Genomic DNA, 13,582 nt, shown 5'->3' with positions numbered 1-13,582 from the left:
CTGGCATTAATTAGTCTTAGAAATTGCCTATTTAGCACTAGCCATTGAAAAAGGCATCTTCCAAGGTTGACTCCTTGGTCAACTGCAGCATGGAGGGGCACCTCCTGAGTCTTTGTTTTACACCTACACTAATGTATTTCACCTCACGAGCTGACTTCATCCAACACCAATTCTATCAAGTGAGTAAGAGCAAATTCTATTGCACTAGGAGGATTTATTATTCTTATCACAGATGCAGAGGCTTTGATCCCTCACGTTGGCTAAGGAAGCTCCAAGCTCCAGGGAAACGTCAGTGTCAACCGGGTCCCAACAAAATGGTGCCCTCTAAAGGTAAGTCACACACACTGACAAGCTAAGGAGACAAACAACAGTAAGCTGTTTTTTTTAATGTACTCGGGAAGCAAATATATTGAAGGAAAAATAGGTGGAAGATGTGCATCTCAAAGAGACTCTTCCCTGCACCCTGCTTGGTTCACAAAAGAGGAATGCACGTAACATTCCCTTGGTCCACAAGATTCAGGGATCTACTTATTCAATCATACTTAAAGCATGAAAGTCAATCTAGATAAAGTGTTCAAGAGGAATTCCTATAGTTATCTTAATTTTTTGCTCCTCTAAAATCTGCTTACTTGTTTAAAGAAGGTTTTTAACAGAACCCCAAGGTGTAGACTATGAAAAAGTGGAATGTGGACCACTTGAGTGCCGAGGTCAACATTCCTTTGAAAAATGTGTATAATACATAATTTACCTTGAAATTTCAAGAGACTGAGAGTGCTCTTGTCGAGAGACTGTGCTGTTACCCAGGTAATAATCTGTCATATGAAAGTTTGTTGCAGGAAATAGTTTATAAAAGCAAAAACTGGCAACAATGAGATGACCTAAAATAGCTTGTTAACATTTTCAAAATGGAGATAAGAAACATTCAAAGCTCCTGAGAAATTAATGGGTTGGCAAGACTACCAGCTGGAAGGCTTCTCTTGAAATAAACCAAGACTGTATTTTTGAGTGACAGTTTGCACTGGCTTCAGGTGGCAACCCTAAATTGGTGATCTCACATCTAGAGCTACAGGACACCAGAGAGAAGGGGAAAATCTTCCCTGTGGTGGATATATATATATATATAATATATGTAACAAGCTTGTACACCCTGCATCTGAGTGTCCACTCTCACTTGACTTCCTCCACTGTTGGGGTTGAGATTTTTGGCTTGCCTTTCCTCCCTTTTTTCTTTTTTCCCTCCATCCTGAAGGTTTCCCCCTGGGCTCGCATCCCATCCCTTCCCTTCCCCAGGTGTTCACTCACAAGCCGGTGCTGGCTCTCTCCCTTGTCCCTGAGATGCAGCAACAACAGCAGGGCTGATTTTTTTCCAAATCAGCCGTTTTATTTTCCTCACAGACGGGTGTCCAAACCAGCACCACCCCTGGCAAGCTGGGATGAGAGCAAGGGGGAGAAAACCTGATCCAAGTCTCCAGTGAAAGGCTGCTCAGGGCTCGTCGAGCTTAAGCCTGACGTAAAACTTAGTATCACAAATGTACCGAGGGGTTATTTCCTTCCTGTTTTGATTAAAAAAGCAATAAATAGAAGCCGCTAGCGTTGTTACCCTCTGAATGAAGGGCAGTGACCTCCTCCGGGAGCACACTTACTTGCTTCCCTGTCAGTAACGAGCGTTTCGCCTCCCGCAGCTCCCGCCCGCCCTCCGCCCGGCACCCAGCCCCGCCACCCGCCCGCCTGGCCGGGGTCACCCCTTCGCTTCTCCCCTCCGCCGAGCCCCGCTCCTTTCCCCTCCGAGAAGCCGAGCTGTGCCCGCGGGTTCCCGGGAGCGGGCGGAGCGGGAGGGCCCAGCCCCGCCGGCGCCTGCTGGGAAGGGGAGGCGGAGCCCCTCAGCCCCCGCCCGCCGCCCATGGCCGCCGCAGCACGCCGGGGCCTGGCTGCCCTGCAGCTCGGTGTCAGGCTGCGGCTCCGCCTGGGACCGCCGCCCGCACGCAGCCTCCCCGCCACCGCCACAGCCACAGCCACTGCCCTGGGGCTGGGCGGCCCCAGAGCTCCGGCTCCGTTCTGCCCTGCCCTCCGCAGATACAGCCAGGTAGGGGCCTAAAATGGCGGCGCAGGGAGCGGGCCGGGAAGGAGGGATCCCAGCGGGACGGAGCGAGCTGGAGCCGCGGGATACTGCGGGAGGAAGGGAGGGAAGGAGAGGGGGAGCCCCGGGACACAGCGCTCCCAGCACCGCCAAGGGCGCCATGTGCGCCCTGCTTGCCCTTGCTGCTCCCTGGCGGAGAGGGTTCGGGTGGGAAGAGACCTTAAAAATCCCCCGCTTCCAACCCGCTGCACGGGCAGGGACACCTCCCACCGGGGTGCTCCGAGTCCTATCCAACCCGACATGGAATATCGTCAGGGATGGGGCAGCCGCTGCTTCCCCCAGCGGTGTGTGCCAGAGTACCCAGCCCCGCACCTCTGCACAAACCCCAAGGCAGCTGAGTGCCCCTGCTGAGACCTGCAGGCTCACACTTAACTCATCTCTTCTCCGTTTTTTTGTGTGTTTCTTTTCGGTGACAGGTTACAGATGCTCCGTCCCAGGAAGGTCACCCCTCAGAGCAGGAATCAGAGTCACCCAAGGCAGAAAATGACAATATCTTTCTCATCAGGGCACAAGGATTCCCCTTCTCATGCACCGAGGAAGATGTGCTCACCTTTTTTGATAGTATGGGAGTTAATTTTCCTGCCTAACTGTTCAGCATGGTGTGTTATTTAACTCAGTAATTAATTATTGGTTAGCAGAAAGGCAATGTAGAGATTATCTTTCCCTGGCTAGCAAGTTTCTAATATTGCTCCAAAATTGTTCACAGTGTACACATATAAACCAAATAACCAGCTTCCAAACTGCTGGATATTGATTAGAAACTGATCTTTATGATGTTATATATTTAACTGAGCAAGCCTTTCCCTTCTTAGTCTGTCTCCACAGACAAGGCAATCCAATTCAAAGTGGTTCCTTTAAAGACCATTATGATTGGCTTCTTCCTTTCCCAACTCCCCTCTTCCCAAACAAACAGGAGTGTTTTTTACTTAGCATTTTAAATTACTGTTGTTTTCTGATCCTAATGAATAGGCCTGTGCATACCTTTGCCCAGCTGATCCCTCCACACTGTAATATTATCATCCATCCTTCCAGATTACACTGTATTGCCAGGCAGAAATTCTTTAATGGGTTAATAACCTAAATTAAATGAGTTTGAAGTCTTAAAGGACAGGAACACAGTTACACAGCTGGGGAAGCTAAGGGGTGATTTTTCTGCCAGAGTTAAGGTTAGAAGTCAGAGCTCCCTATCCTTGGTTTCAGAGCATTTTTTCAACTGCTGAGGGCAATGTCTGTGCAGGAAGAGCTTCCACAACCCCCCCCAGCTGGAGGGCTGCCCTTTTTGGTGCAGTGGGGTGGGTGTGGGTGTGTGTGTCTGACATGTCCCTTGGTTTCCAGGCTGTAGAATTCGGAATGGTGAGAACGGGATCCACTTCCTCTTAAACAGGGATGGGAGGCGCCGGGGGGATGCCCTGATCGAGCTGGAGTCCAAAGCTGATGTCCAGAGAGCCCTGGAAAAGAACCTGAGGTACATGGGCCCACGCTATGTCAAAGGTGGGTTTGAGACAGCAGGACTTACCTTGGGAGAAAACTCCTTGATGAATAAGAACTGCTTGGATTATAAAGCAGGAGAGTAGGGAGAGGGGCAGGAGAGTGGGGACAAAGCAGCAGATGACCCAGTGAGGCTCCATTAAGCCAAAGCCTCCTGGGCCAGACAGGAAAAGCAAAAAGTGCTTTAACAGTCAAAGGTTGGACTGGATGATCCTGAAAGTCTCTTCCAACCAAAGGCATTCTGTGAGTGACAGGATGTGGGCAGGGGAAGAACCCTGAAGTTCTGTGGGGAGGAGAAGAGCTGCCTTGCAGAGTGCCAAGAGGGAAACCATGTTTTGCACCTGTGTTCCTTGCAGTTTTTGAAGTGCATGACAGTGATGTGGCAGGCTTGCTGCAGACCCTGAGGGATGAGTCTCAGGCCATTAATGATGGAGTTGTGCTACTCAGGGGCCTTCCCTTCAGCTCCACCAAGGAGGACATTGAAGATTTTTTTACAGGTAAGTCAGGCTCAGCTGTGCCCTTGGCTCACAGGACATTTACTTCACCCAGCTGCTGCTTAGCTAGGCTGCTGTTTCTCAGAGAGGGAAAAGGCAAAGCACACACAACCTTGTGCACTTGGGAGGGTATGAAGAGTGGCTGCTCCTCTGCAGCTAGAAGTAACTGAAGCTTTCTCAACACACTTTTGGCTGCAAGGCTTTTTTGCACACTTCCTGCAGGTCTGACCTAGAATCCATGCTTGCAGTACCCTTTGTGGGGATGGGGGAAGGAAAGAGATCCTATTACCTGCAATTGGATTGCTCCCAGTGCATGATTTGGTAAAGTTAAGAGGGGGAAAATGCCTCTAGGATAGTTAAAGTACAGATGAATGCAGCATGGGCATGCCCAGATGTAAACTCATGACTGTTACATCACCTATACCACTGGTAAAAGCAATTTTATTTTTTTTTTCTTACTGGCTTGTTAATGGTTGTGGAAGTGAACTGCACCAGTTCTCAGCTGAGCAAGCATTGCACAGTGGTTGTGTCTCACAGTTGGTGCTGGAGCAATCCAGGTGGCTGCTGCCTCCATTCATTAGCAAATAAACCTCTAAAGCTGGTAATAACCAGCAGCATTCTGCAGGCAGCCACCAGCCACAGCAAAGCTCTCACCTGACAGCCAGCAGCTGGGTATGTTTGAGGGCATCTGGTAGTAGAGTTACCCCAATGAGATGAGTGGGACAGCATTTTGGAGCAAGTATTCCCATTTCTTTAGGAGCCTGGGGAGACCCTTGGAGAAGGTAACACATGGAAAGAGAAATGCAAAAAAAGCATTCCTGAAAAGTGCAGGAGCTCAGCCTACTGTGTCCTCTGTATCCCCCAGGTACAGCTGTGTGCAGGCTCCCCAGGATATTGTACAGCACAAAACCAGGAGTGCAGGAAATCTGACCTGGGTTTTAAAGAGATGGGGGAAAATGGGCATAATAATAAGGGACAACTTTGAGAACATTTTTAGATTTCCTTGCTGTCCAGAACTCAGATTCACTTGTTGTCATGGTTAGGTGAAGCCACAAGTTGATTCATTACTGGCAGTTCAGCCTGTGAACACTAACATAAATCCAGTTAATTCAGTTTAAAAAGTTTTATAAAAGGTGTGCAAGCCAGCATGAGCACTTGTTTCACAACTATTTAACTGCCTGATTACTTTGTCAAGGAAAAAAAAAAAACCAAAACAAACCAGAAAATGGAAGAAACAGTCTCGGAGCTGTATGGCACAAGCTCCTGACAGTGTGAAATCCTTTTTCTCCCCCCCTTTCCCTTCCCCTAGGTTTGAAAGTCACTGACATAGCTTTCATTTACCGGGGAGAAAGAAGAACAGGAGAAGCTTTTGTGCAGTTTGCAGCCCCTGAGATGGCAGCTAAAGCCCTGCTACGACACAAGGAGTACATGGGCAGTAGGTAGGTGCTGGCCAGGGAAGGGGAGCATGGCCTGGGGAAACAGCTGTGCCCCACTCAGGGTAGGATTGAGGGAGTTTATGCCCTTATTACACTTAAAACCCATAACTCAGACTCCAGAGTCAAATATCAGTAGAAATCACAGCTCAGTTTTCCTCACAGTGGTGTCAGGCAGTGACCTTGTGGCTTAAAGCATTTTTTTAGTAGCACCACCTGCAGCACTGCAGCCCCAGTGTTACCTCCTCTGGTGAGGCTGTGTGGGCAAAACTGGAGTGAAGGAGATGAAGCCTTTTGCAGGCTCCTGTGCACTGCAGAGGCAGCTTCAGCACTTGGGGGAATTTGTGTCTCTCAGAAGTTGTTTTTAAGTATTCCTGAAGACAGTCTCATCCTAACAAAAATGAGGTGATAGGATTCAGAGTGGGGAACACCAGACAGACACCACACACCCATCACAAGTGCACAGGGATCCTACCCTCCTCCTGCAGATCTTTTCCCTGGGCCATATTTCCACCAGGTTCTCTGGTGCTTTCTGTAGCTCTTCCCTCCAGCCCAGCCTCAAGCACAGTCAGTGCCTCCCTGCTTGCAGAGGACATTGTACCAAGCACAACTTGCCACTCACCTCTGGCTTGAATCCATTCCCAGTGTCATCTGCAGGCCAACACCACACAGTCCTCTTGGTTTTTTGGTGACCACATCCCCCTGGGCTCTTCTCCTGCCTCAGGAATCCAGGGGTAACCATTTTCTTCTGAAGCACTGATGGCCACACATTTCCCTCACCAGAGCCTCTTTCTCAAGGAGAAACCTATGCCACTTTTTCTCCAGAATGCTGAGCTGCTCTCAGGAAGGCAGAAAAAAAACCCCAAACACCACCCTAAGTTTGCTTTTAACCTGCTGAGACTGCTGACTTGGCTTCTATAATTCCCTAAATCCTCTTTCTGAACAGCAGGCAGCAGCAAACTTCTGCACACACCCCCTTCTTCCTCTCTTTTACTTCCTGCCCCCCAGCCTGCATTTCCTTGTTTTTGTCCCCCCCTACCCATGTTAAAAGAAAACAGCTGCTCTGTAGGTGTGCCCAGGAATTGAATTAACTGACACATTCCCTACCCTGCAGTAGAGATTTCTCAAACTGCCATTCATTTTTCCCTCATCTTGATTCAACAAGAGCTGATCTGCCTCATCTGCCTCAGCTCGCACACCTCTTGTGTGATTAGCCAAGAAACAGAGTGGTTTCCAGAACTCTCAGCTTGCTCTCCCTCATTCTTTGATTTTATAAAAATAAATTACATTGACCTGTGCACAGTTTATGGGGGGGTTGAGCTGTCCCTTAGTGTTACATCACATATTGCTGTACTCTGCCCACCACATTCCCATACCCTGTTAGATTTTATCCCATATATTTCATAGCAGCACATAAAATCTGATTTAATGTGTGCCTGTGCACCTCGCGTGGCTGCCTGCTTCTGTAATCTGGTTTGGGATTGGGTGGTTTGGTTTGGTTTTTTTAATTGGGTTTGTAGAGATGCAATGAGGAAAAAGAGCCTGAGGTGCTGGGCTGCAGCACTGCTGAAACAGAGACCAGGCAGCAGAGGAGGTGTCTCTTTCTGTGCCAAGACAGAATTTTGGCCTGTGACTGATACAGCTTCTGCCAGAACTGTGCCTGAGGCTCTGAACTGAAGCCTTTGTCCAGCCCAAACTGGTGCCCAGCCTGGCTCAGCAGTGTGGGTTTAGGCAGGAGAGCCCATCCCTGCAGGGTGAGCAGGGCTTCCAGAAGCCTGGCTGAGCAGCTGAGGTGGATTCATTCCTCCCAGGGGCAGGAGGACACCTGCAGGTGTCATCTCAGGCCCTGGAGTGGCTCTGGAGGCAGGAGCTGTGCCATGGAGTCTCTTCCCTCCAATTCCAGGTACATCGAGGTGTATGTGAGTAGGAGGCACCACATGCAGAAGCACATGCTGTGTGACAGGCAGCTGCCAGCCTACTCCAGGCTGAGAAGAGAACAGGAACCTGCTCCTGAAGAAAGAGGGCTGAGCCACACAGGAGGCAGCCTGGCTGAAAGAGAAGGCAGTGAGTCCCCTCCTGTCCTCTTCTCTGGGACCTCTTCCCCTGTCTGCTGGGAGCATGACTCTTCCTGGTTAGAGCTTTCCCACAAAGGAGGTGATAATTGCAACCATTAATGATTTTTTTTTTTTCTCCTTTCCACAGAGTTGTGCAGGGAAGGAACAGAAACCTCCAGGCAGGTTTTAGAATCTGAGAACATCTCATCACCTCCACACTTTGTCCACATGAGGGGTTTCCCTACCCAAGCTAGTGCCCAAGACATAATAGATGTGAGTAAAACCAGGAGTGAACCCTGCTTAGCATCACCAGTGCCAAGGCTTCAGCAGTGGTTACAGGGGAAGGGACTGCAGGGTTTAGCACATCTTTGTCAGGCCTCAGTGCTGCAGATGTCTTGGGAAACTTGAGTTTGCTGAGGGATGGAGTTTGCTGAGGGATGGAGTTTGCTGAGGGATGGAGTTTGCTGAGGGATGGAGTTTGCTGAGGGATGGAGGCTGCTGGGGTGGCTGTGGCCAGGGAAAGGCTCCTCCAGAGACAAGGAGAGAGTAAAGCTTGCTGGGCTGGCTTAGTGCCTGCCACTTGGGGCTGAGCAGCCATTTGTCACCTGAGCTGGAGTTCAGAGGAGCTGACTGCACAAAAATGAGCTGAAGAATCTCTTGAGTACCAGTTGTGCTTTGTTTGAACAGCACAGAGCACCACAGAGCAGAGGCACCTGCACTTGGCTGTGCACACAACACATTTGCTGTGTCAGGATTGTTGTTCTGTCAGAAATGTCTGCCAGGGGCTCACAGGGGGTGGGAGGCTGTGACCTGGGTGTGCCCAGCTTCCCCCAGGCTGCCGGGAGGGCCCTGTGCTGCTCAAGGGCTTGGCCAGGCACAGGGTTTAGTGGTGACCTTAGAGGTGACCTTACAGGGCTGGGCTGGGTGATCCTCACTGCCAGCCAGACATTCAGTGATTCCCCCAGAGCTGGGCAGGCTTTATCTCCAGAAATCTGCTTTCTCAGTAGGAGGGTGTGCTGCTGCTGCTCCTTTGGGTCTTTCTCTCCAGACTCTTTTTTTCCTCCTTTTTCAGTTTTTTTCTCCGCTGAAGCCCACGAGGATCATGATGGAATACAACTCCCACGGAGATGCCACAGGAGCAGCAGATGTGCACTTCAGCAGCAGGGAGGAGGCAGTGGCTGCCATGGCTAAGGAGGGCTCACAGCTCCGTGAGTACAGGGGAGGGGTCTCACAGCTCCGTGAGTAGAGGGGAGGGGTCTCACAGCTCCATGAGCAGAGGGGAGGGGTCTCACAGCTCCATGAGCAGAGGGGAGGGGTCTCACAGCTCCGTGAGCAGAGGGGAGGGGGCTCACAGCTCCATGAGCACAGGGGAGGGGTCTCACAGCTCCGTGAGTAGAGGGGAGGGGTCTCAGCTCCGTGAGCACAGGGGAGGGGGCTCACAGCTCCATGAGCACAGGGGAGGGGGCTCACAGCTCCATGAGCACAGGGGAGGGGTCTCAGCTCCGTGAGCACAGGGGAGGGGTCTCACAGCTCCATGAGCAGAGGGGAGGGGTCTCACAGCTCCGTGAGTAGAGGGGAGGGGTCTCACAGCTCCGTGAGCAGAGGGGAGGGGGCTCACAGCTCCATGAGTACAGGGGAGGGGTCTCACAGCTCCATGAGCAGAGGGGAGGGGTCTCACAGCTCCATGAGCACAGGAGAGGGGGCTCACAGCTCCATGAGCACATGGGAGGGGTCTCACAGCTCCATGAGCACAGGGGAGGGGTCTCAGCTCCATGAGCACAGGGGAGGGGTCTCACAGCTCCATGAGCACAGGGGAGGGGTCTCACAGCTCTGTGAGTACAGGGGAGGGGTCTCACAGCTCCATGAGCAGAGGGGAGGGGTCTCAGCTCCATGAGCACAGGGGAGGGGGCTCACAGCCCCTCAGGGGGGTGGGCACAGCTGCTGTCACACCCTGTGCAAAAGGTTTGGCTGAAGTCCCAGTGACCCCATAATGTGAGGTGGGCTTTGGGGCAGAGCAGAACAAACCAAAGGTGTGCAGGGCAGTGAGCAGAGCCTCTCTCCCCAGAGTGCAGTGCCATCCACTTATCCCTGAGTGAACACCCAGAGCTGAAACAGGACTGCTAGGGACAGTGGCACGGTCTCAGCTTGGGTAAGTGCATCCCTGTGCATCCTCTTGTCCCTGCTTTATTGCCAGCAGCACGTGCCTCAGGCTGGCTGGGATGAGCAGAGCTGAGCTGAGGGCAGGCAGCCTGCAGCCTCTCACCTCCCAGTGCAGAGGGGCAGCAGCTCCCTTCCCAAGTTCAGCCAGAACTTGCAGTGCTGCTGCCCTGACCCAGCAGAGCTGAACCAACCCTGCCCCTGCTCCCTCCAGGAGCCCCTTCAGCTCTGGCAGTGGGATTATCAGAGGTGCTGATGGGGTTGTGCTCCTGGCAAGGAAAAGGAGACACAGCTCAACCTTTTCCAGGGCTGTGGAGTGACAGTAACTGTTTGGTTTTTGGTGTTTGGTTGTTTGGGTTTTTTTTTTTTTGCTGGGGGGTGCAATACTGCTTCCCAACACAGAGGATGGAGTGTGACAAGGACCAGTCTCCAGCTTGTATTTTTCTTTCTTAACCCATCCCCTCTGTCAGTAGCAAGCCAGAGGCATGGCTGAGGAGTCAGCTTGTCTGCAGTGCAGACAGGTTGGAAATGTTTCACCATGATGTTAGCAAAGGGGGGGAAGGTGTCCTGTGTCAGGGCAGTTTTGGGGTATTTTTTTGGGTGCTTTTTGGTTGTGCTTTTTGTTTAGTTTGGGGGTTTTTATTCGTCTGGTTGGTTTTGTTTGGTCTGATTTCTTTCAGGGTTGTTGTTTTTTTTTTTCCTCACAGACTCTTGTGTATCTCTGCCATTTACAAGAGAAAAACTGGGGCTGTGCTGGGTGTGAGCAGGAAGAAAGTGTCCCTCCTGCAGGGTGTGTGGCAGCTCTTGTGACACCAGCTCACAGCCCTCCCTGCTGCTGAAGGGTGCTCAGCTCTGCAAACATCCAGAGCAGTTTCTGACCTCTGCAGAACTGAACACCCCCAATCCCCTCTGTGGGTACTGGAAATGTCTCACCTGCTCAAGCTCTTTGCATCATCTCACCTATTTTTTTTTGTTGGTGAGATTTTTAGTACTGCTGTGTTGTAGTGTTCTGTTATTGGAGACCACAATTCCAAATAAAACGCAGGGGTGCATTTGAAAAAAAAAAAAAAAAATTACTGTTTTTCCTCTTCATTTTTAGGCAGAAGTGAACACATTCCGTGGGTGTGAGCATGGAGATGGAGTATCAGTGTTGCTGCTCAGGAACAAGGATAAACTGTACAAAATTTAGTTGAGCACTGTGTAAAAGCAGGTAATAAATTGTGTTGCTGTACTTTGGAGAAGATTTATCTCTTGCTAAAGCAGAAGCAGCTGTACTGGGGGAATGGCAACCAGTGCAGGAGGTTCTGGAGCAGTTCTGGTGTGCAGAGCATTACCCCAGCCAGCAGCAGAGCAGCACCCATCATCACTGGGTGTGTGTGAAACCCCTCAGCACACAGAGCCAGAGTGGAATGGACAGACCACTCAGGTGTGGGATCCAAGTATCAACTTTTTTTTATTGTTGTGTGAAACACCATGAACAGCAGCACACCCAGCCCTGCTCCCCCAGCCCAGTCCCCCGGGTGCCAGCCCCTACTCCAGCACCACAAGCAGTACCTGAGCAAACCTGCCTGCAGCACCCACAGCAGCACCTGGGGGCAGAGGAATTCCCTGGAGCCTGAGGCAGCAGAACCAGGCAAGTGCTGACCCAGTGGGCAGCATCTCACTGACCTCTAAATGCCTGGTTCCAGCCCAGCCCCCAGAGGGTTTCAGGCACCTGCCTGCTGGATCCCAGAGCTCTGCTGTCACTGCACTTCCTCAAGAGCTGTCCTGCTTTTCAGGTGAAGAATGTACAGGAAGTGCCTGGTTTCCAGTTTAATTAAGATGGAAATTGCTTGGGATGGGTGTGGATGCAGGAATTTGCCAGCAGGTACCCAGCTGCTCCCACTCCATGCCCTCTCTTGCATCTCTGGTGCCTCAGCCCTGCTCAGCAGGGTGCCCACACCTCAGCTCTGGGCACCCTGTATCAGCACTGCTTACACCAACTGCTGATCTACTCCAAGGGAAAGCAGCAAGGAAATTTATCTGGGAACCAGCAGGAGGGGAAAAAAAAAAAAAAAACAAGCAGAAGAAAAACGATTTAAAGTTGCCCCCCTGTGAGGAGCTGTGGCTCTGAAGGGCACTAACAGGAGGTGGAGAAATGGGGAGCTCAAGATGCCAAGGCCCAGGGGGAGCTACAAGGGAGTAACTCCTGGTACAAACTAACACCAACCACGTGAATACCTCAGCTCTGACACCTCTGTATGCAGTGCCAGCCACTGGTGAAATCCCCTCTGAGGAATTAAACCACTAAGCCCCCAGTAAAATTTGTACAAAACCAAATGCTTCTGTCACATATAAATATATCAGTTTTCTACAGGCTACAAAACATTTTGTGGTCTTTAAAGACTGAAGTAGACTTCCAGTATAAACCAGGCCAAACACAACTGGGACACACTGTGTGCTTCATTAGGAAGCCACCACTGATCTCTGGAGGAACACAAAATCCCTTAGGGTAACAGCAACAAAGAACCATGCAGCCTGAACTGTCCAACCTCTTCAAACTGTTCCAAATTACAGTTTCTAGCAGGTGAGAAGCATTCCCATTGCATCTCACCTCCCTTTTGGTCTAACAAAACAAAGAGCAAAGCTCCGGGTTTATTACCATTTTTTTTTATGTGCACAACCACAAAAAGGTGGATGGAAGTGGCCCTAAGCCTTCTGTGGCATGATGAGGATTTGGAGAATCCTGGGGAATGCAACGCCTCCAGTTCCCACACCAGGTACAGTTCCACCCCCAGCTCTGAGCACTCTTTTGTCACCACAAAGTCACAGTGAGGGTCTCAGAGGTGCAGATCAGTGCAGGCTGTCAGCTCTGCCATGGTGCACACCTCAAAACCACCTACGTCCCCAGCCCCTAAAAAATACACAACTTTCACAGCTTTTTTTTTTTTTTTTTAAATACATATATCTACACTGATTTACCTAGCAAGCCCCTGGCTAGAGGGCTGAGCCAAAGAAGTGAAGCTTGGAAGTGTCCAGTGACCTCTCCCCTGGCTCTGGAGCATCCGGGCTGGGCTGCCACAGGGCCCTGGGGAAGGGGCAGAGAGGAGGCTGCATGCAGGGTGCTCCCCTCTGCTCTGCTGCAGGGTGCTCCCTTCCACCCCACAGACTGCTCCCCCCTGCACCCAGAGCTGCTCTGGGGAGGGCTCTGTTCTCCCTGCAGCCCAGGCTGCTGGGGCACACCTTGGGGGTGGCTGCAGGATGTCCCCAGAGCAGCTGTCCCACAGGAGCTGGGGCTGAGGACAGGCAGGGGTTGTACAGGGAAGGCTCAGACTGTTGCTGTAGTCACAAGAGACTGTAAACACCGTGGAGCTGCTTCCCCCAAAAAAACCTGTGAGGAAAACAGGCAAGTGCCTTCTCCCCACATTCCCCCAGAACAGCTCCAGAAGCCACGGCAGCCACAACCACCTGCTTGGTGACCTCCCCCGGGGCTGTGGCCTCCCTACACGGGGCTGGAGCAGTACTGCTGGATCAGCTGCTGGTGGCACGGGTTGCAGACTCGCTGGGGGTTGATGCTGGACGGGAGGGGCAGCTCATGGGCTGAGCAGGCTGCACAGAAAGTGCCACCACAGTTCTTGCAGATGTGCTGGAACGCAGGAGAGGACAGGAAATCCGTCAGGAGGTGCACAAGACACAAACAGCACAAAGAAACTTCTGTCACTGTCATTCCACCCACTGAAAGCCTCCACTGGGCTAGAGAAAGGCACCCCAGAACTCCACTCTTTGCACCTCTGAAGGTCAGAAGTTTGCTCCTGTGCTCATCTCCAGTTTAGAGCAGAG

General features: G+C 51.4%; 2 protein-coding genes and 1 long non-coding RNA gene across 10 annotated transcripts in view; 1 reads left to right on the top strand and 2 right to left on the bottom strand.

The window, feature by feature from the left end:
- The first annotated feature begins 245 nt into the window (after positions 1 to 245).
- GRSF1 (G-rich RNA sequence binding factor 1) lies at positions 246 to 10,994 on the top strand. 2 transcript variants are annotated; one of them, XM_071744161.1, is made up of 11 exons: positions 246 to 330; positions 1,683 to 2,083; positions 2,554 to 2,698; positions 3,473 to 3,628; positions 3,982 to 4,122; positions 5,429 to 5,558; positions 7,456 to 7,616; positions 7,755 to 7,879; positions 8,679 to 8,814; positions 9,672 to 9,755; positions 10,863 to 10,994. In XM_071744161.1, exons 1-10 carry the CDS (start codon positions 315 to 317, stop codon positions 9,728 to 9,730), a joined length of 1,470 nt encoding a protein of 489 aa, XP_071600262.1. In that variant the 5' UTR covers positions 246 to 314; the 3' UTR covers positions 9,731 to 9,755; positions 10,863 to 10,994. The 2 variants fall into 2 exon arrangements, with proteins under 2 accessions (XP_071600262.1, XP_071600263.1); XM_071744162.1 differs by lacking the exon at positions 9,672 to 9,755.
- On the bottom strand, positions 324 to 6,511 carry LOC139796260 (uncharacterized). Its single transcript, XR_011725911.1, has 3 exons — positions 6,175 to 6,511; positions 1,644 to 5,050; positions 324 to 1,549 (listed from the first exon to the last, which is right to left on the bottom strand). It is a non-coding gene; the product is annotated as an uncharacterized lncRNA (long non-coding RNA).
- RUFY3 (RUN and FYVE domain containing 3) overlaps positions 10,825 to 13,582 on the bottom strand; it is a 46,462-nt gene continuing 43,704 nt past the window's right edge. For all 7 annotated transcript variants that reach the window (XR_011725910.1, XM_071744154.1, XM_071744152.1 and 4 more), the window contains one exon: positions 10,825 to 13,388. Coding sequence is in view for 6 of the 7 variants with exons in the window: in XM_071744154.1 (XP_071600255.1) it covers positions 13,245 to 13,388 (144 nt within the window). In the remaining variant the exon portion in view is untranslated. The remainder of the gene's footprint in view (positions 13,389 to 13,582) is intronic.

Source organism: Heliangelus exortis, chromosome 4 (genome assembly GCF_036169615.1).
Source record: "Heliangelus exortis chromosome 4, bHelExo1.hap1, whole genome shotgun sequence".
Taxonomy (NCBI): Eukaryota; Metazoa; Chordata; class Aves; order Apodiformes; family Trochilidae; genus Heliangelus; species Heliangelus exortis.
This window is presented reverse-complemented; position numbering and strand designations above follow the sequence as displayed.

Coding starts and splice junctions, on each gene's coding strand:
- GRSF1 (XM_071744161.1), top strand. Junction 3,629..3,981: donor GGGCCCACGCTATGTCAAAG/GTGGGTTTGAGA, acceptor TGTTCCTTGCAG/TTTTTGAAGTGCATGACAGT. Junction 7,617..7,754: donor CCTGGCTGAAAGAGAAGGCA/GTGAGTCCCCTC, acceptor TCCTTTCCACAG/AGTTGTGCAGGGAAGGAACA.